At 41.9% G+C, this 23,013-nt stretch overlaps 1 protein-coding gene across 1 annotated transcript in view; it reads left to right on the forward strand.

Moving 5' to 3' along the window:
- The first annotated feature begins 8,160 nt into the window (after positions 1-8,160).
- Positions 8,161-23,013, forward strand: part of LOC126234612 (uncharacterized) — an 88,532-nt gene continuing 73,679 nt past the window's right edge. The window contains exon 1 of the mRNA XM_049943337.1: positions 8,161-8,292. Within this exon, the coding sequence (XP_049799294.1) occupies positions 8,193-8,292 (100 nt within the window). The 5' untranslated portion in view covers positions 8,161-8,192. The remainder of the gene's footprint in view (positions 8,293-23,013) is intronic.

A 23,013-nucleotide genomic window follows, 5' to 3' on the forward strand; every position in this document is an offset into this window, starting at 1 on the left:
CAAAGCTCAGGTAAATTTCATCTCTTTGGTTCCACTAAAGGTGACCAAAGGACCGTCTCAAAGATGATAGTATATTGCACATTCACTATCTTTGGTTAGCAGACGACCATACATTCATTCATTTCACAGATCTCACCAAATTGGATGTAGGGATTTATTTTGTGTGAGTGCACATGTGATCAATTAGATAGATAAATTGTGCTTCTTTCCTACACGGCTTCGGTGCATTAAGTGAAACTGAGTTATTATTACAGAAAATATGATGTTCTGACAAGAATAACGAGGAATGTTGTACCTATTTTCAATGTCGGGCGGTACTGTACCCTTTCAATGAGACCGAAAATAAATCAGACCACACAGCTCCCATTCCGTTCACCGAATCTCAAGAATATCAGTACAGGCAGCAAACTTTAAACCAACTTGGTGCACATAATAGTTGTCTACATCGGAAAGTTAACAGTTTACGTCAGGAAGTGGACAATATCAGAAAATTTTCTCCACGTAATCAGTTTCAGACTGACGGGCCACGGCAACAGTCGCCTACTTTTCAGCCTCACAATAATATGAGCCGACTACAAAGAGTGCGTGACTTTGATACAAGCCAGTCATCTCACAGTCAGTTCTTTTACGGTGCCGAACCCTCTCAAAATCTACAATGCGAAGGATTCTACTATAAACATTTCCTATCGGTAAAGAAATTCAGGGTGTTTAGAAATAACCGTACAGATCTGCCTCCCCTTGAAAGGATGCAGCAATTTTCATTTTCGCTACCACCAAACTGGCCGGTGACACACAAGCTCGAATTTATCTCAAACTTTTTAGAGGGAGAACCTTCGATGTGTATGAGACCCATAGCAAGGCAATGTCACTCCGTCGAAGAGTTCTAAAATGCTTTTCTATCTTCGTATTGGTCGGACATGACTCAGTGAAGCATTAAAGACCAGCTAATCAGTTAACCCTATTTTGAACACTTTAGTATTCCAAAAATCACCCAGTTTTTTAATATCCAGTAAAGCCAATCTGCGCTCAAACAATTATGTGTCTCAAAACTTCCGCGGTCTTAACGATTTTCCCTTCTCACCGGACAGAAAAAGGAAAGCATTTCAGCTTTCAGGGACTTATTACAATTATTAGAAATTCAGCAATCGGATTATTCATTGGTCAATACTTACTTTAATATCAGTCATCAAGGTAACAATTCATTCGGTTACAATGAGCAATCTCGCCATTACATAGCAAAAGAAATAAAAGATTTGGTTCCGATAACGAATTTCATGAACATTTTAATAAGAGACAACATTTTGACAAGCAGTATATTCAGCTGCAGCCACTACATCAGAATTTCGACGCCAACAATCACAGTTTCCAGCCGCAATTCTTGGCGCAGCTGCAGCAGCGCGGAAATATCCAACATCATTACGGTCGAGAAGCACAACCGAATGTTAAAGTGCCACCGCCCAGCTATGCCAGTACAGCCCATTCCAGTAATTTTACGCAACCACAAAAACCAATGGTCGCAGTCACATCGAAACCATCAGCAGCAAAGAAATTTTAACCACAAGTATGAAGAGAATCATCAACAATTTAAGCGTAATTTTGGCAACAGCAACTTCCATCACAATCAGCCCCAGCAGTCTCAGTTCATTCTTAATTAACCTAATGTTCGTTTCCACCCACCGCAGCATTCTACAGACCAAAACAACCGTACAGTACATATAAATGAACCATCACAGCAATCTTCTGCCACCAGTCAGCCCACCAGTAATGCATGACTAGAAACTACCGACACTGTTCAATCGTAAAACGTGCAATCCGATTCTTCTACTCATAATACTGTTCCGCAAAACGTCGTAACCTTCGACGACATTAGGGACACATTATTACAAGAGAAATACCAAGCTCAAAAGAAAATTTCTCACCCCGTTGTTGAATTTCAATTTGGTTTGTATTTATTTTCTTCAGTGATCGACTCTGGTTCACCAGTAACAGTAATAAATGAAACAGCATGCCAAAAATGTAGCGCTCACAATACCTGTCCTATCTTTCCACTTGGTAAAACGAAAGTTCGGGGCGCAGTCGCTAACAAGGGAGCATATGTGAAAGTACAAATCCACCTATCTTTTATACTTGCTGATCACACATTTCATGTCAATTTCTGGATCGTTCCTCTCTTAACAACCGACGTCATCCTTGGTAGGGATTTCCTTGTCGAACATGAGGCTGTTATCAACTTTAAGAAGTGACTACGAAGGCTTTCCCGGCGTAATAATTGATAAAATTCTTCTCGGGTATGCAGCCGGATCATGACGTCTTCAAGACACAATATTTCTGCGGTCCAACTGGCCGCCATCATCAGGTGAGAGCGCTGGTGCACAATCTCGCCGGAACTGACTTCCCAGCGCAAGCGGCAGCCCATATATAGGCCGCAGAAGGCCCACAACGCGTGCGCGAAAAGGTGCCGTAGCTGCCCTCCAGTGCAGTAAACATGCCGCGCCGCCGGTGGTGGAAAGAGGCGAAATCGAGATATCGCTGTCAAAAATAAAAGAAATTTAAAAAATTCTATTCCGACGATTGAGACGCGGACCGTTGTTTTTTAATGTCGGATAACACCGGGTCCCAAGTCTTACTTAAAAGATAGCCTTTGTCTGGGACACAGTGTTTATCGAAAGCCTACGCACACGGACCGTTACCTGCATGCTTCTAGCTGTCATCCATCGTTCCAGCGTACAGGGGTCCTGCGAACGTTGGCGAGAAGAGCTTATGCCATTTCAGATGGAGAAAGCTTGACACAAGAATTGGACCACCTTAAGGTTGTGTTCAAGCAGAATGGCTATACAGATAAACAGATCCGTCGTGCTTTCCAGTTTGGACCATCGCCTGAACCACCAGAAGATACCTGCAAATCGGTGGCTTTTCTGCCTTTTGCTGGGAGCATTTCCTCGAAGATAGGAAGAATTCTAATAAGATATCACATCAAAAGTATTTTTCGTCCGCCGGCCAAGCTTAGAGCGTTTCTTGGCTCTGTTAAGGATGACTTGGGTTTGAGGAAGCCCGGTGTATACAAGATCCCTTGCCACTGTGGGAAGGCTTACATTGGTCAGACGATCCGGACCATTCAGGACCGATGTGTTGAGCATCAGCGGCACACACGGCTCCTTCAACCCGAGAAATCCGCAGTGGCGGAGCACTGTCTCACCCAGGGACACAGAATGCAATATGATGCGACACAAATGGTTGCCCCTGCATCTCGCTATTGGGACTGTGTTTTAAAAGAATCAATAGAGATTCATTTATCTGACAATCTTATTAATAGAGACAAGGGCTATCTTTTAAGTAAGACTTGGGACCCGGTGTTATCCGACATTAAAAAACAACGGTCCGCGTCTCAATCGTCGGAATAGAATTTTTTAAATTTCTTTTATTTTTGACAGCGATATCTCGATTTCGCCTCTTTCCACCACCGGCGGCGCGGCATGTTTACTGCACTAGAGGGCAGCTACGGCACCTTTTCGCGCACGCGTTGTGGGCCTTCTGCGGCCTATATATGGGCTGCCGCTTGCGCTGGGAAGTCAGTTCCGGCGAGATTGTGCACCAGCGCTCTCACCTGACGATGGCGGCCAGTTGGACCGCAGAAATATTGTGTCTTGAAGACGTCATGATCCGGCTGCATACCCGAGAAGAATTTTATCAACTTTAAGAAGTCATTGCTTATACTGAAATCCGTTGAGCAACAGCTATCTGTCTCTTTTCAGAATACTCCGTCAGCTGAGGAGCAAGACATTAACACAGTAGAGGTGATTTCAGCATGTAAGAATACTAATTTGCATACAACATTCATTACAGACATGTATCTCCTTAGGAAAAATATCCCCGAGGAAGTAGATTATGACATTGTGCAGACGATCAATAGGATGTTGAGTGAATGTAAAGCTTCGATGGACGAAGAGCGCCAACAGTTGCAGGATATTCTTTTACAGCACATTGAAGTATTTAATAATGTACCAGGAAATATGTCCAGTTTTGTTTACGAATTTCAAGTAAAACACTATGGCACATTCAAGGCAAAACATTCCATTCCGTTCACATATCGAGATCAAGTCAAGCAAGAACTTCAGGCTATGTTAGACCATCACTGAATCAGCCGCTAGTCAATATATTAACCATCTTCACGTCGTTAATAAGAAAGATGGCTCAATTCGCCTTGTGTTGAATTCAAATCAGATCAACGAAATCATCATTACTGAAACCGATCGTCCGCAAACGCTGGAAGACCTCCTACAAAAATTTCATGGAACGTCAATCTATTCTACTCTGGACCAAAAATCTGGATTCTGGCAAATTCACCTGCATCCTACTTGCAGAAAATACACTGCTTTCCTTTGTATCGGTAACTGCTACCAATTTTGTAAATTGCCTTTTGGTTTAACAATTAGCTCCGCTGCTTTTATCCGTGCGATGAATACTATTGTTCCAAATGAATTAAGAGACAGAATTACCACTTACATCGTCGATATTTTAATATCAGAACCTTCTTGGTCGAAACATAATTCTGTTCTTCGCATTCTATTGCAAAAGGTGTTACCGTGAACCTCAGTAAATCTCATTTTGGCAAGATTTCCATTAAATTTCTAGGTCTCGTAATTTCAGCTGACGACATTACGCCCGATCCCAACAAACTACAAGCCATCCGTGACATTACAATTCTTTCTACCAAAAAAACATTTAGCAGCTTCCTCGGTCTGATCAATTTTTTTCGCTGTTTCACACACCACTCTGCACTAGATACCCCTTGATTGTGTCATCTTACAGGTAAAAATACTATCTGGTCATGGGAAGGCCAAGCACAGTCCGAGTTTTTTCAATTTAAAAAATGCTTTACTTAACGCTCCAATTCCATCACATCCTGATCCGACAAAGAATTTTTCGATTGCTGCTCTTGGTCCATGTATTTCAGGAAATAGAAGAAAATGGTACAACTATCAAGAAGAATAGCGCGTTGGCTAGTCGCATCCTCCCATCGGCTGAAAGTATTCTATCACCGAATTCGAAACGTTGTGTGTTGTTTGGGCTTTCACTAAATTTCGTCACTTTCATATGGCAGATACACAACACTATACACGTATCACAGAGCTATTCAATTTCTTTTATCTGCTAAATTCACACATGACGGACTCAATCATAGGAAACTTTATTTACAGGAATTTGATTTTACCATGTCCACATCGCAAGAACCCAGAATACTGTATGAGGTGCTCTTTCTCGCTCACTGTGCAGTAAACAGCAAGAAATCGCCGCTAATTTTTGTCAAACTAATTTCAGCCTCCTGTATATTAAACAGGTAGCTTTTGAAAATTTTGTTTCGGCACCGTTAAAAGACATCGCCAGAAAGCAAAGCAAAGACGATGTCTGGAAAGAGATCAGACATCTGTGGCGTGACACGAGCTCGACAACAATCAGAAATTACTACACAGTGCACAATAATTTCGCCGCGCTCGCTCTGACAGCGATAATTGGACTCTCTGCGTACCTGAAGAACTTGTCAATAAGTTAATCTGGTATACACACTTGAGTTACGCTCATTACGGTGCTCGCAAATGTTTTTTGATACCATGACAGAACTGTTATTTCACAAACATGGAGAAGCGTATTCGACGAGTCTTGGCTACTTACAAAATTTGTCAAAATATCTTCTACAATATCTCACATTATCCCTCTGTATCCCATTGTATCCATGAAATTAAGATATATGGCAGCTGATGATTTATTTGGACCCATTCTACGAACTAATAGAGGTTTCCGTTACATTTTCGTTGCTGTAGAATTAAGTACGAAATTTGTATCTTTCACTCCCTTACGAAAAGCCACTGCTACAACTGTTTCTAACACTTTTACTACGCAATTTTGCCTCATGTTGGACATGCTCGGAAGGTAATCTCAGCGAATGGACCGCAATTTCGATCAGTAATCTGGAAACGCACACTGCGATCTAGAAATATTACACCCATTTTTATTTCCAGATACCATGCTTCTTCCAAACCATCAGAGCGCATGATGAAAGAGATTGGAAAACTTTGTTGTATCTGTTGTCATAAAATACACATTGATTGGGACAAGCTCATTTCAGATTTTCAAGACATCATCAATTCAATACCAAACGACTCCACCATGCTTTCCCCGCATCTTGTGTTGAAAAATATAAATTCACCTAATAAAATTCGTAAAATTGTGTCTTTTCCTACTATAAGAAGATTACGTCACCATGAAATTATAGACATCGTACTTAACAATATAAAGCAGACAGCACAACGCAACAAACGTCAACAAAAACAGGTGAGTAACCTCCAGAAATTTCGCATGGGACATGTAAGCTTTTAAGTAATTATGATGTATGTTTTTGCCAGCGCGTTAGTATAGATGAGAGTTGGCTGATAATTTGTAATTGTTGAGTAACCCCAGAATGTACGTAAAAGATTTTGAAAAAAGGGCTAGTAAAATACTTAACTTTGGAGTGCTTTTAAGATTTTTTAACAAATCTATGTGTTATTTGATGATTTGCGTTTCTATTGGATTAATGAAGTTAGATAATACTTGCTGTTTAAATCTCATGGCTTGTGAATCAATTGTGAGTAATGTAACTTCAATTATCAGATGTTTTTCAAAAGCCAAACTTAACTTGCAATAACTTTGCTAAAATAAATGAGTGTTAGTAATTCACCATAATCAGTACCGCCTCGCCTGTAACCGAGCGGTTCTAGGCGCTTCAGTCCGGAATCGCGCTGCTGCTACGGTCGTAGGTTCGAATCCTGCCTCGGGCATGGATGTGTGTGATGTCCTTAGGTTAGTTAGGTTTAAGTAGTTCTAAGTCTAGGGGACTGATGACCTCAGATGTTAAGTCCCATAGTGTTTACAGCCATTTCTAAGTACCGCCTCCCACTCCAGGTCATATAGATTTTAAAGAGTTGAATTTTCTTAAATGTTCTCGTTTATCAGCCAAATGAAATTTACGTGGGTTTCAAGTATTACGGCTGGCATTGCACACTGCTGAACCTGTAGCTTTTGCATTCATAATTTTTATGAGAGACCAGAGTAGATCACATTACTCTGTTGCTGCTTTAGAGGTAAGACAATTTAATTTATTTGTTACGTGAACAGGGCTTTAGGATTCAGTGCTTAAGTGGCTGAATGTGTTTTGCAGAGACTGTATTTCTTTATTGGTATTGCGAGTTGCATTGCCCAATCAATTCGTAAAGTTTTGCTTACAATAAGACAGAGTAAGCACACCACTTGCAGTTACAACACACCACACGACAATTCGAGTGTACTATCCATTCCACAGTTCAGACATTCATTCAACGTAATCGTAAAGTTTATCATTTTATATTTTTTTAAAGAACGTTGTTTATCTTTGGAACTGTGAAACAGATATCTTCTGTTGCAAAGTCCCGCAAAAAGGTGGTCTAAAATGCATACTTTAGGAGTTGTGAAAAATTGTAAATGTTCACTAGTGTGAAACACATCTCTTCTACTGAACAGGTGCTCATAGCCCTTTAGGTAAGAATTTTAGAGCCGAGGCCTTCTCCACATTTTTTTCTTCTTTTATTCCGTACTACTTCCTCCCAAAATGTGGAAAGCAAAGAGCTTGCACTAGAAGAGATCTATTTCGTAGTATCGAAAATGAACAAATTTTCGTAGCTCTTAAGGAATGGGTTTTAGAGCCCACATTTAGTAGACACTTTTACGTGTTTCTGTATAAGGAAACTGTCCCTAAAGTTTCTCGGAGTTTTTTTGGGGGGGTACGCTGTATATGTAATATACAAGACCAGGAGCTGTCTCAATATTAAACCCTGTGGAGAATCAGTAGTAATGCGTTTGCACCCACATGAAGATTCAATGTGAAAATAGTGCGAACTATCAAAGTGACCGTTTACTCTCAACAAGTGAAATACTTTATGAACCTGTTACTCAGTATACCTGAAAGCTACTCTCGGATAGATTCATCTTGTAAAACTAGAATGGGTGTTGAGAGTTAAGAAGCGACCCAGTCGCAGTTTAGGCCAGACGGACCATCCGGAAGCAACGAACGGTGGAGAGGGAGAGAAGCGAACCGAGTCTATATAAGTGGGCGCAGCTGGCTGGAGAAAGTGCTGCCCGCCGAGCAGCCCGTGCAGACAGACACAACGTGGACCGCCAGCATGCTGCCACGCCGGACACCCGCGGCTGCCACTCTGCTCCCGCTGCTGCTGCTGATGTTCGGTGTCGCGTCCGCAGCAGACGTTTACGGCCGCGAGTTCGGTGCGTAACACTGTGTCCCTATCACTATACAACACGGTATACGGGTATACTCTGTGAAGTCATTTTATTGTGACCTGCTGTACTGTCTAGCGTATAACAGCAGGTTTAGCTAACCAGAAGCGTTAATTTCAAGCGGCAAGTCTCATTGCGTGTTCAGAGTCACAGTGTATATGGCGCATCCTGCAGCGTATGCAGATTCACACGGTGAAGATGGCGACTAAAGTGATTCCTAAGAAGACCCACGCCTTTTGGGCTACCGAAAAGTAGTTTTTTCAATGTTTCATCGTTGTCATGCAGCCGACGACTGTTCTACCCGTGATACAGGGAGCGTCATCTTGCTAACAATGAAGACGGCTGTTTTCAGGTGAACGTCAGCTCTGAGATTATTGCCAAACCGTTCAACAGTGCCTTTAACATGGAATATGATTCCAAACAACGTCACGAAAACGTTCCATAGTTCTTCCCGTTTGCACCGCCTTGTTCTCGTTGAACACCGTTTGCAGTTGTTTCCTCCATGTTTCACGCCAGTCGACTAGTCCAGTTAAGGAGGAGGTGTGGCTCGCAAGACTAGCCTATACGGCACCAGTCTGTTGACGTCCAGTTGCGATATTGCCCATTAAGTCATACTGTATCACGGTTGTTACATTCGAAGAGCCATAAGCAACGATGATGGGAGAAGAGACTCATATACCATACTATAAAGATTATCGGTCAATACTCACACAAGCTTTATTAGCTACGCCAGTTTTTAAATTCTGGTCATTTTCGATATTCCATAATGCGGCTTGGCCAATGGCTGCGTCAGAAAGTGGTAAGAGTGAGCATCCTTTCAAGGCTCATATAAGATGACGATTTTATGGGCTACTGAAAATGCTTTAAGTGTTAGAACTGCTATACAACTTGCGACATTGTCACGAAAAAGTTTCCAGTCATCCACGAAAATATATGCTTTATTATGTTATAGATCATATATTAATCCAGTCTTGGATCACAATGTTTATTTGCAGTCACGTTATTACTTTCGATATTTAATGACCATCCTCAGACTTGAGTAAAAATTTATTGGAATTACCGATCGAAATTAATAACCTGATCACGAATAACCAATGTGATCCGAGACTGGAATTATAATGACGCAAAAACTGGTATAGCCAATGAAGAAAATTTGTATCAGTGTTTCTGATAATCTTTATACTGAAATTTCGTGAGCTCACGGTCGCCCTCCACTAACAAACAACACGGCAAATATGTACTTATGCCAGGAGTTTTTAATGAGTGTTGTCTTTCGTGAATTCCCGAGTTTATTATCGTCTTGGTCTATTCTAAGTGCGATTATTTGGTTATTCTTACATTTGCTTTGAATTGTAGAAAGTGGCTAGTTTTACGGAGCAAAATTAAAGTCAGTCTCTAGCTTCGCTGAGAGTAAACACCCCCATATCAGTTTCGTGAATCTATTTAATACTATTGAAAATATCAGCTCTAGTGCTTTGTTTGAATCAGAAACTTCTTATAGAAACTGAACAATACCGTTTAAACTGATCATCCAAATTAACTGGTGGTTTCTCTACCTCTGGCAGAGTTATCATTCTCGTCCATTCTTTGTTTCACAAGGTTTCTTTGTTTCCTCTATGGTCCTCCGTGGTTAATTTGTGTCGCGTCAATAACTTTACTCAACACTTCTCCGACACATTTTTCCTGTTTGTGAGTTTTCTCCTTTAGACTAGAAATATAACAACTACTTTTAGGGATACTTACCATTGAACCAATTATTAGGCCATCTTCCGGTTCTATGTGCGTATAGAGTGCGGCAAGAATGATGGTTTAAAGCCACTGTGCGTGCTATATCCGCCGTCCCTACAACAGTAATGTGTAGGGGTCGTAGTGTGTTCCTAAATACCTCACTTAAAGCTGGTTCTTGAAACTTCGGAAGTAGACGTCGGTGGGATGGTTATTGTTCACGTTTAAGTATCTGCAAGTACAGTCCAACATCACCTCGACGTATCTGCTGCCCTCCTTGTACACTTCCAGTATCCCCTATTAGTCCTGTGTCCTGTATGTCTCACATTTACTCGATATTCTAGACGGATCGCACGAGTTTTGTTAAGCGTTCTCTTTTTTTGACAGACTGTATTTTTCCAGAATGCTACCAACGAACCGTAGTCTGACACGTCTTTTACCTTCGACTGAGCGTATGAAATTTTTATGTGTTGACTGAACCCAATTGCGAGTCATTAAAAGAGTAGTTGGATGATACTACGTATCTGCATGTTTTAAAGTGCACAAGTTTACATTTATACATTTCAGAAAATTTGAAGCAAGTTGCTAATATTTGCATCACTCTGGGGTCTTATCAGTCCTCGAGAGAACATTTGTACAGATTTTTTCAGATTGTACTTAATTATAAATAAGTGTATCATGTGCGAAAAGTCTGCGGATACTATTAATATAGCCTGTCAGTCCAGTAATATAGAAAATGAACAGAAAAAGGTCCCAACGCTGTTCCCTGGTCGACGCTTGAAGTTTTACTTCTGTCATCACAGTCCATCCAAGATAACGGGCTGCGTCCTAACAGCCATGAAATTTTCAGTCCGGTCACAAATTTCGCATGATACCACTTATAACTGAACTTCTGTTAACAAGCGATGGTGAGGTGCCGAGTCAGATGCGTTTCGAAAGTCAATAAAAACAACATGAACCTGTCATGATCCATGGTCTTCAGGACGTCATGTCGGGAAGGCGCAAGTTGTGTTTCGCATTTCCGATGTTTACGGAATCCATGCTGGTTGGCATTCTGTTTGAGATAAGTCACTTTATAAAGTTTTATTCTACAGCAAATGGATGTCAAAGACATTGGGTGATAGTTTTGTCCATCAGTTCTATTACGGCTGTGACCTGTGCCTTCTTCCAACTGCAGGGAAGATTGAAGTTTTTTCTCGAAGTACCTAGGGTGATAGCGAGTAAGAAAGAGGCGCAATCAACTGTACATCTTGTGCATATTATGATAAGTATTTAAGTATTACATCGGGACCCGTAACTTTGTTCTATTTTAAAGAATTAAACATTTAATGTTGGAGTTCAGCATTTCTGTTTTAGCTTTTAGTGCTTGTGTCATCCATGAGAGTCTGCGCACTAACTTTAGTTCCACTGGAAAAATTTACACATGAAAAGAATTTCTTTCGGGTTTTTCGATGGTTATTTCTATAAGATTACGCCACATCAGTCCTTTGGACAGCCCAACATGTTGCTTCAGCATTCCTCAAGTTATAGTCCTACGCTTTTCATCTACTGTGTAGAAGTCGTTATTCCTTTAGAAGTTTGGTAGAGAGATTGTATGGCTTGGACGGTCTTTTCCATGACGAATTGTTCTACTAGGTATGTATGTTTCCACTGATTAGTAAACTATTCTGCTATGCTACAGCTGTAGTTCCTATACGTGCTCCTGCTCAAAGCTGACTGTTACAATTTCCTCATTCAGGTATGACACTACATCCTTTTTATCTAGTTCGTTAAACTTTTAAATCTTTCTGTTTATTATAGTTGGATTTTAAATTGCTCCTACAAGTGCCTAAAGGTCAATGATACCAGTTTAAAAGTCGACACCCTATATGAGATCATGTCTATTCGTTGCCATTAGATCTAATATATTTTAGTCAGTAAATGGACTTTCATTCAATTTGTTCTAGGTAGTTTTCACAGAAGTCATGGTATTGTTCCGCAGGAGGTCATGTTACGCCACCACTTTCAAAATAATAACTATCCTAGTCGACTATTGCATGACTGAAGTCTCCTCCAATTATGACACGATGATTGGCGAACAACATACTTGCGAGCTATGATTTTCTCTGAAGTATTCGGTTACATCTGTCTATGAGTCTAGTTACCGATAAAAAGATCCAAGTGTAAATTTATGCCCTCCCCCCCTCCATCCCACCACCATTGGCACTGAGAATTTAGATCGCACTTTCAATTTCTATTTGCCTATGGCGTCTGCAATTTTATGCATCTTTATTCGTCCGTGAGAGGATGTCAATTTCGTGAATACTATGGATGTTCCAGTAACTCGCTCATCACTGAACTCCCAAGTATTTACATCTTGCTGAAGGACATTGCAGGCGGTTCTGTTAACCTAATGAAAGATGATTCACTTTTCCAATAAAGGTTCGTCTCATCCCTTTGGTGCAGAAAGCTTGCGTATAATTCATCTAAATCCTTGTAAGGCCATCGGTGAGAGCAATACACTCTGCATTCCAGAAAACACAAGCTGGACGATGAAAGCGACTTCGCATCTTTTGAGGCTGTGCCTTCAAACCACTTACGTGATTTCAGTTTCGTCTCTGCCTTGAAGGTGGGTTCATATCACATCTACGATAACACACCGACAAAGATAATTACATGGAATCTTATTAAATAGGTCAAAATATTGACGAGAAATTCGTTTTGACCAGCGACAAAGCGATAATTCTTCCGCACTGCAGGTTCTAAGGTGAGGTACTTGAAACTGCCACACTGTGTTTAGAAGTAAATACACTTACGGAAATAGCAAGTATTTATCAAACTTTTTGGAGATGTTTACAAAAGGTATTAAAGAATTAAACTTAACATTTTTCCGGAACTGACGTCTATCACGTACCATTCAGTGTGACGTGAGACCACCAAGGCCTTGAATAGACTGTTGTGCTCGTTGTGGGATGGATGCAAGCAGACTCAGAAAACCATCTTGAGGATTTTCCTGCCACTCCTGAAACCTGTTGATGAGGATTATTCACTGGAAATGGTATGAAAGCACACATCTACCCACTGCACCCCAGATATACTATTTTTCTTTTTTAATTCATCAGTCATCTAACTGGTTTGAAGCTGCCAGCCACGAATTCCTCTCCTGTGCCAACATTCACCCTTTTACTGTCACAGTAGCACTTGCAACCTACGTCCTCAGTTATTTGCTGGGTGCATTCCAATCTCTTCCCTCCTCTACAGTTTTTACCCTCTATAGCTCCCTCTTGGACCATGGAAGTTATTCCCTGATCTCTTAACCGATATCCTATCATCCTGTTACTTCTTCTAGTCGGTGTTTTCCATATATTCCTTTTTTCACCGATTCTGTGGACAGCTTTCTCACTCCTTACCTCATCAGTCTATTTTAATTTCAACATTCTTCTGTAGCACAATATATCAAATGCTTCGATTGCCTTCTCTTCCAGTTTTCCCGCAGTATATGTTTCACTACCGTACAATGGTGTACGCCAACCATAGATTGTCAGAAATTTCTTCCACAAATGAAGGCGTATATTTCATATTAGTATTCTCTTGGCTAGGAATGCCCTTTCTGTCATAGCTAGCCTGCTTTTTATGTGCTCCTTGCTCCGCTGTCTAGGGTTATTTTGATGCCTAAGTAGCCGAATTCCTTAACTTAATCTATTCGTGATCACCAATCCTGATGTTAAGTTTCTCGCTGTTCTCATTTCTGCTACTTCTCATTACTTTCGTCTTTCCTCGGTTTACTCTCATTCCATATTCTGTTCTCATTAGACTGTTGATTCCATTCAACAGATCCTGTAACTCTTGTGCCCTTTCACTGAGGATAGCAATGTCATCAGCGAACCTTAACACTGGTATTCTTTCACCCTGAATTTTAATCTCACTCTTGAACCTCATTTCCATTGCTGCTTCTTCGAGATATGGAATGAACAGCAGGGGCGAAAGACTACATCCCAGTTTTATACTCTTTAAGCCCGTGCACTTCGTTCTTGGTCTTCTACTGTTATTGTTGCCTCTTGGTTCTTGTACATTTGTACGTTACCCTTCATTCCATATATGTTGACCATATTTGTCTAAGGATTTCGAACATTTTGCACCATTTGACATTGTCGAACGCTTTTTCCTAGGTAAAATCCTATGAACGTATATTGATTTTTCTTTAATCTTGCTCCCATTATCAGCCGCAACCTCAGAATTGCCTGTGTAGTGCCTTTCCCTACCCTATAACGAAACTGATCGTCTTCTAATAATCTGTGGGTAACAAATCAGAGGACGAGACTGGCCTCTCAAGCATCCGCGCATTCCTATGGGGATTTTAGTTACATCTACATCTACATCCATAATCCGCAAGTCACCTGACGGTGTGTGGCGGAGGGTACCCTGAGTACCTCTATCGGTTCTCCCTTCTATTCCAGTCTCGTATTGTTCGTGGAAAGAAGGATTGTCGGTATGCTTCTGTCCGGGCTCTAATCTCTCTGATTTTATCCTCATGGTCTCTTCGCGAGATATACGTAGGAGGGAGCAATATACTGCTTGACTCTTCGGTGAACGTATATTCTCGAAACTGTAACAAAAGCCCGTACCGAGCTACTGAGCGTCTCTCCTGCAGAGTCTTCCACTGGAGTTTATCCATCATCTCCGTAACGCTTTCGCGATTACTAAATGATCCTGTAACGAAGCGCGCTGCTCTCCATTGGATCTTCTCTATCTCTTCTGTCAACCCTATCTGGTACGGATCCCACAGTGCTGAGCAGTATTCAAGCAGTGGGCGAACAAGCGTACTGTAACCTACTTCCTTTGTTTTCGGATTGCATTTCCTTAGGATTCTTCCAATGAATCTCAGTCTGGCATCCGCTTTACCGACTTCATATGCTCATTCCGTTTTAAATCACTCCTAACGCGTACTCCCAGATAATTTATGGAATTAACTGCTTCCAGTTGCTGACCTGCTATTTTGTAGCTAAATGATAAGGGATCTTTCTTTCTATGTATTCGCAGCACATTACACTTGTCTACATTGAGATTCAATTGCCATTCCCTGCACCATGCGTCAATTCGCTGCAGATCCTTCTGTATTTCAGTACAATTTTCCATTGTTCCAACCTCTCGATACACCACAGCATCATCTCCAAAAAGCCTCAGTGAACTTCAGATGTCATCCACAAGGTCATTTATGTATATTGTGAATAGCAACGGTCCTACGACACTCCCCTGCGGCACACCTGAAATCACTCTCACTTCGGAAGACTTCTCTCCATTGAGAATAGCATGCTGCGTTCTGTTATCTAGGAACTCTTCAATCCAATCGCACAATTGGTCTGATAGTCCATATGCTCTTACTTTGTTCATTTAACGACTGTGGGGAACTGTATCGAACGCCTTGCGGAAATCAAGAAACACGGCATCTACCTATGAACCCGTGTCTATGGCCCTCTGAGTCTCGTGGACGAAAAGCGCGATCTGGGTTTCACACGAACGTCTTTTTCGAAACCCATGCTGATTCCTACAGAGTAGATTTCTAGTCTCCAGAAAAGTCATTACACTCCAACATAATACGTGTTCCAAAATTCTACAACTGATCGACGATAGAGATATAGGTCTATAGTTCTGCACATCTGTTCGACGTCCCTTCTTGAAAACGGGGATGACCTGTGCCCTTTTCCAATCCTTTGGAACGTTACGCTCTTCTAGAGACCTACGGTACAGCGCTGCAAGAAGGGGGGCAAGTTCATTCGCGTACTCTGTGTAAAATCGAACTGGTACCCCATCAGGTCCAGAGGCCTTTCTTCTTTCGAGCGATTTTAATTGTTTCTCTATCCCTCTGTCGTCTATTTCTATATCTACCATTTTGTCATCCGTACGACAATCTAGAGAAGGAACTACAGTGCAGTCTTCCTCTGTGAAACAGCTTTGGAAAAAGACATTTAGTATTTCGACCTTTAGTCTGTCATCCTCTGTTTCAGTACCGTTTTGGTCACAGAGTGTCTGGACATTTTGTTTTGATCCACCTACTGCTTTGACATAAGACCAAAATTTCTTAGGATTTTCTGCCAAGTCAGTACATAGAACTTTACTTTCGAATTCATTGAACGCCTCTCGCATAGCCCTCCTCACACTACATTTCGCTTCGCGTAATTTTTGTTTGTCTGCAAGGCTTTGGCTATGTTTATGTTTGCTGTGAAGTTCCCTTTGCTACCGCAGCAGTTTTCTAACTCGGTTGTTGTACCACGGTGGCTCTTTTCCATCTCTTACGATCTTGCTTGGCACATACTCATCTAACGCATATTGTACGATGGTTTTGAACTTTGTCCACTGATCCTCAACACTATCTGTACTTGAGCCAAAACTTTTGTGTTGAGCCGTGAGGTACTCCGTAATCTGATTTTTGTCACTTTTGCTAAACAGAAAAATCTTCCTACCTTTTTTAATGTTTATATTTACGGCTGAAATCATCGATGCCGTAATCGCTTTATGATCGCTGATTCCCTGTTCTGCGTTAACTGTTTCAAATAGTTCGGGTCTGTTTGTCACCAGAAGGTCTAATATGTTACCGCCACGAGTCGGTTCTCTGTTTAACTGCTCAAGGTAGTTTTCAGATAAAGCACTTAAAAAAATTTCAGTTGATTCTTTGTCCCTGCCACCCGTTATGAACGATTGAGTCTCCCAGTCTATATCCGGCAAATTAAAATCTCCACCCAGAACTATAACATGGTGGGGAAATCTACTCGAAATATTTTCCAAATTATCCTTCAGGTGCTCAGCCACAACAGCTGCTGAGCCAGGGGGCCTATAGAGACATCCAATTACCATGTCTGAGCCTGCTTTAACCCTGACCTTCACCCAAATCATTTCACATTTCGGATCTCCGTCAATTTCCTTCGATACTATTGCACTTCTAATCGCTATAAACACGCCTCCCCCTTCACTGTCCAGCCTGTCTCTGCGGTATACATTCCAATCTGAGTTTAGGATTTCATTACTGTTTACGTCTGGTTTCAGCCAACTTTCTGTCCCTAGTACTATGTGGGCGTTGTGGCCGTTTATTAATGAGAGCAGTTCTGGGACCTTTCTATAGACGCTCCTGCAATTTACTATTAGCACATTAATGTTGTTATTCCCTGTTGCATTTTGCCTACTCCCACCTTGCCGCGTCTCAGGAGGTGTCTTGTCGGGCCTAGGGAGGGAATTCTCTAACCTATAAAACCCCCATGTGCACTCCACACGTACTCCGCTACCCTTGTAGCCGCTTCCGGCGTGTAGTGCACGCCTGACCTATTCGCTAGTGTGAGGTGGTGGGGGTTATACTGCTGGCAAGCACTCGGCCTCCCTTTAACAAATTTACAAATCAGTTCTGTTACAGTATCCAACTGCTCCCCAATCCTTGGCTCCAGTAGTTGGAGAAATATGGGTTTTTAGAATCACTGTCTCCTATGACTTTTCACCTGATCGTCTACCGGTACGGCGACACCAGTCTTGCCGCCACAGCCAGAGGAAACATTCACCGGTGAACACCACAGAATGCCATTCATTATCCCATTTGACGCTACACTGTGGAAGTCTCTGTTGTTTATGATGTGGTGTCAGCAGCAAACGACGCATGACTAATTGAGATCTGAACACAGCTTAAGCCGATCGGTCAGCCAGCGGATTGCTAAGTAAAGGTTTCAGGGTTCGATTCGCGGCTGGATCGTAGATTTTCCCCATTTGGGGACTGGGCGTTGTTTTGTCCATACATACCTTTCGTCATAATTGATATTCTGCTATGGAGATGGGGGAATAGGCACAGCCCGAAAGCCAATAAAAATAACAAAAAAAGAAAAAAAAACCAGCTAACAGTAATGTGTTCCCAACAGTTCGTGGTGACACTGTGCCTGCAACCTCCATACGGACTGCCGTCATCCATCTATTCGTGAGAGCCAGTCAAACAGCACTACGTCGTGTAGTCTATCTCGAAGGAGCGGCCTATTCTTTCTTGCCACACTGTTGCCGAGAGTCCATCTCGTCGCACTCATTCTGCTGCCAACTATCTGCCAGGTCTGCCGATATGATGCGCCGTGTCCCTCATGCCAATGAGTAAACCTATCTCAAAGCCTGAACGACGGTGATAGTGCCACGGGTGAACGTCCTCTGGGTATGCTGTGTTGGGATTTCCACCTGAAACTTTCCAGTAACTTTTCTAACGATCAATAGCAGTAATGTAGTCACACTGTTCTTCGTGTGGATGGATGGCTTTTATAAACTGAAAATACTTTCTCACAGGAATTAAATTTTAACCAACATGTTTCACAGGCACTTAAATATAGGAGTACGAATCTGATAGGGTACGGTCAAGCTGTTCTAGGTGCTACACTTTCAGTTTCCGTCAGCGTATAGACCATGAGTCTCCAACCTTTAAACTTACCTGGACCATAATGGAAGAAAAGGAGTAATTTTTAGGCCGCACATAATATCCTTAACAGTAACACCTGATAAAATGTGTAGAGAGGGACGGACGGTCGGAGGTACATAGTTAACACATTTATGCAATTAACAATTTATTAATTTGTGATTCTATAATCTAAAAAGCTAGATAGAATTAATGATATTTCATTAATTTCATAACTCTATATAAACCGAATTTTATGGATTTTTTATTGCTCATGTAACAGATGCTCATTTCCTGGGCCCATTGATATACGCTTTGGGCAGCATGCCTCCCGCCCCCTTGCATAGATAGTGCGGGTGATGTACTGGCACTAGTGTACTTTGCGATACAGTTTACGTTCTCATTTGTGTGGGTCATGCAATGCGACAGTTTTGAGTCTATACTAAATGGCCACTGTTGCACCTATATATTTTGTTAGTTAGAAGTGTTTCGAATTCGCGTGATTAATGAACTAAATTATACGAGATAATTTACAAGGTGGTTATGATTAAACTTTCACTACTTGAGCCAGTTTAAAGGGAAAACTATTTATCGTATGAGTACTCAACTTTGTTGGTATGATGTCCAGACTGTGTGCAGCAGTATTTGCGTGTTAAGCTGTGCTACTGATACGGCGATATAGGGTTGAGCTGTCTCACGACAGTTGAACATTCTATGATCCACCGCTCGAAAAGTACTGCGAATCATTGTGAAACGGTATCACTAGTGCGGTTCAAAACTTGTGAACTACTGACAGCCCTCTCTTCCTTATGTGAACTGAGAAGAGGGGTGAACTGGCTGGTGACTAGTGAACTTTGGACCGAGGATTTGTCAGCTAGCTAGCGTTACCTGGGAGATCCTCGAGGAGGTTGGCTGATTATCTCCCATACTCGCCACCGAAATAACAACTAAAACATCATTGACAAACATCAATTCGTCAAAAATAATCCATCCGGTTTCTTCTTCTTCAGTTCTTGAGACAAAAACTTGAACCTAACTCTTTTAACAAAGCCGAAGCGGTCGGTGACTCCTCCTTTACTCAAGTGTTCCATCGGCTCCGGTAAAAATGTTTCCTGCTCTCTTTTGTTTTCTTCCCCTTGGCACAACAGTGCACTCCCAATTTTCAAGTATGTGCGCGTACGTGAAAATCAGGAGTGCGAACAGTGCCAAGCATTCATGTGTGCATGAGACGTGAGCAGTGAGTGAATGAAAGTAAATAAAACTGAATAAAAATAAGTGACTGAGAAGAACGACGTGTTTATCGAGCGTGAGTAAATGTCTGTCTGCAGCTCACAAGTTTCGACAGCTAGATTCTAATGGCGATTATCTGATTAGTCGATAAGCCGGCGCGGTGCGTAGTTCACATGGCATCAGGTGTACACAACTCACGTGCAATCGTGCGGTTCCAGGCTGTCGTGGACGCAGATGGGCGATACACTGAGCAACCTTTGGAACCTGGAACGTAAACATGGTACGCAATAAACAAATGTTACACTCTCATGTGGAAATTAAAATTCGTTTCTTTCAATGGTTTATTCGATATCTCCCTTCCGCATGTCCTTACAAATGTTTACACAAAGTTTCGTAGTCCTACGATCATTCGTCTTTCATGGGGCCCTCCCAAGTAACGAAAACTTAATTGTAACCACTGTGTACATCCGGTATTCGACTGCAGTTCAGCAGGAATATCTCGTGACTGGACTTCCGATAGCATACAACAGATAAAAAGCTTCATTCGTTTCAACACTGTCTATGAGAAAGGCAGAGGTTTTGGTCTTCTGTGAAACAATGCAAGGTGCCCATAAAGTCCCGCTATCATTTTAAAAAATCATTTGGAAACTATTAGAGATAGAAAATCGTCGGTTATTTTAAAAAGCATGTCACAATTTCGTTGCGTGCCCCACTTCTACATAACAGTACATCCAGAAGATATTCGAGTTCTACCCATGTAGTGCCAAAATTGCAGCTTATATAGTTCTGATTGCTTCACTGATTCGCGCTCGAAAGGTAGCAATTTCGTTGACGTGTTGTGTACACGCGATACTTGACGTAACCCCATAAAATAAGTGTAAGGGCGTGACACAGGGAGAGCGTAGGAGCCGTGCTATGGGACCATCACGACTCATCCACCTCTCAAATATGGGTCACGCAGCACACACACTCATTGTGGGGATGGCACGCCAGTGGTGGAATATGAGGTACGCCTGCAGCATTTCGCTCTGTCGTAACAATGGGGTTTCAGCTTCGAGGAAGGCCTTTGACGCTGCCCGTCTCCTTAATGTTTTCAAGCCATCCGACTATGCTTCTCTCTGCTGGTGGTACACTCCCATACTGGCGTCGATAACTCCGCGGTAGTGTTATCACTGATTTAGATTCCGCATAACAGGTGATAGATTGAGCCTTTTCCTGATCTGTGATCATTTTGGTGCACTCCATGTAAAATTTTCAACAAAGGACAAAGGAAATAATAACTGAGAAATGTTAATCGTTTCACCGTAAATGACGATTCTCCCTCTGTAACAGGTTCCAAGTTATGTTTTTTGAAGTGATAGCAGGGATTTATTGACACCCTACAGTTGTACATTGTGCAATGACATCATTCCGCTATCGATTGTAATTGTTCTTTGTTTTCCATTAATGTCCAATAATGACTACTAAGCCATTTTCAAAAATGGCTCTGAGCACTATGGGACTTAACATCTAGGGTCATCAGCCCCTAGAACTTAGAACTACTTAAACCTAATGAACCTAAGGACATCACACAACACCCAGTCATCACGAGCAGAGAAAATCCCTGACCCCGCCGGGAATCGAACCCGGGAACCCGGGCGCGGGAAGCGAGAACGCTACCGCACGACCACGAGCTGCGGACTACACCATTTTCCAACGGTAGTTGAAGTGCACGAGGACAGACCACCAATTTAACCAGTCAGCAGCCTATGGCGAGCAGACATAATGTCATGTGTGAAACCGGTATAAAAATAATTCGAAAGTCGAGCGCGATCCAGTCTCAGTCAACTGCTTTGAAAATGTTTGCATACCTGTTTCACACATAACTACTTGTGACAACTTTTATGTTTTCCCGCCATATACTGTTGTCTGGACAGCAATTTACGCCTTCCTCACGTACCTCAATATTAGCCAATAGTGGGAAATAAACTATGATTACATTTTCTTCATGGTCGGTAATTTATTAAAAGAAGGTGGCACTTTTCCGGTTCTGCTGCTTTTACTTTGTTTCTTCACGGCTATTTTCTGCCGTTTAGGCCATTCTGAATGGAATTTCTATTTAAAAGAAAGCACAATATTAGATGTACAAGTAATAAAGCCAATTATATAAATGTAACTTATTTGAAAGATAGTTTACCCGCATCAGAAAATTATGCCACATGCACTGAAATAGCATCTCCTTTAAATTTGCGTTTTCTATTCGATTTTGTTCACATAAATAGCAGGAATTTTGTCATTTCAGACACATTATTCATCTCTTGGTTAGTTGGTGAAGTGAGCGAGAAAAACCTGTGCTAAGACATTGTGTTGCGGAAGATGTCTGGTTATCGGACCAACATTACCAACTTGTCTCACATTGGGCTACATTTATTGACAATTGTGGCAATTAATTTTGAAATAATGAACAGTTACTCACTTTTTCCCATCTGTCTCGTTTTTGACTGTGCCTTACATTACCGTTGCGCTATGCGCTCTACGTCGGTAATAAGTCATCGTAGGGGCTTCAGGTATGAGAGCGTGGCGAAAATGTGAAATCCACTGTAACCAGCCACTGAGAGAGAAGATGGCGCTGCGGCCCTTATCCACGGCAAGATGCGGGCGCCACGCGGTTACGCGTCTTCCGGCAGGGCGGTATGTAAGCCAGCGGTTGCGTCAGCGACAGCGCCCGCTCCCAGTGAAAACGCGTCGTCCTCGCCCGTGACGTAAGGCGCTGCTTACGGGTCGGGACCAGCGGCTGCAGAGTGGACTGGCCGGTGTCGCAGGTGGCTGCCGTGCGCCACCGACCAAATCAGCAGCAGGGGCGACCGTCGCTGGGGAAAGTGCGAAGGTTACATCACAGAACACTGCGTGTCGTTAACGCGTTAATGAAACTATGTGTAATCGAACTAGGTCAAGGGAATGACTGCTTTAGCAGAAAGAAGATTAGGTATTTGTATCATCTGGACCTGCTGATCGTATATGAGAACGAACCGTGTTTCGGGAAAGGCTAAGCAACAATGTAGTTGCAATGTTTATATCACGTGATATACTTCCACTATTTAGTTTCATTGCAGTAGCAGAAGCATGAAATCTGCTGACATTTCGAGTATTGTAGGACAGAGCCCATTTGTTTGAAGGAAACTGTGAAACTAACTTCCAAACACTCGGTTTACTATAAAGTTAAATATATCATGAAGTTTCATAGCGGCGTGTTTCGAGATGAAAATCTTCCAATGAGGCTGCTTTTAGTTACGCATTTTAGACAGTAAATATAACTAATATCCTAATCACTAGTATTTCCCGGCAGTACATGGGACGGAAACCAACAAAACTATTGTATTAAACGGGAA

This window comes from Schistocerca nitens, chromosome 2, assembly GCF_023898315.1.
Source record: "Schistocerca nitens isolate TAMUIC-IGC-003100 chromosome 2, iqSchNite1.1, whole genome shotgun sequence".
In the NCBI taxonomy this organism is placed as follows: domain Eukaryota; kingdom Metazoa; phylum Arthropoda; class Insecta; order Orthoptera; family Acrididae; genus Schistocerca; species Schistocerca nitens.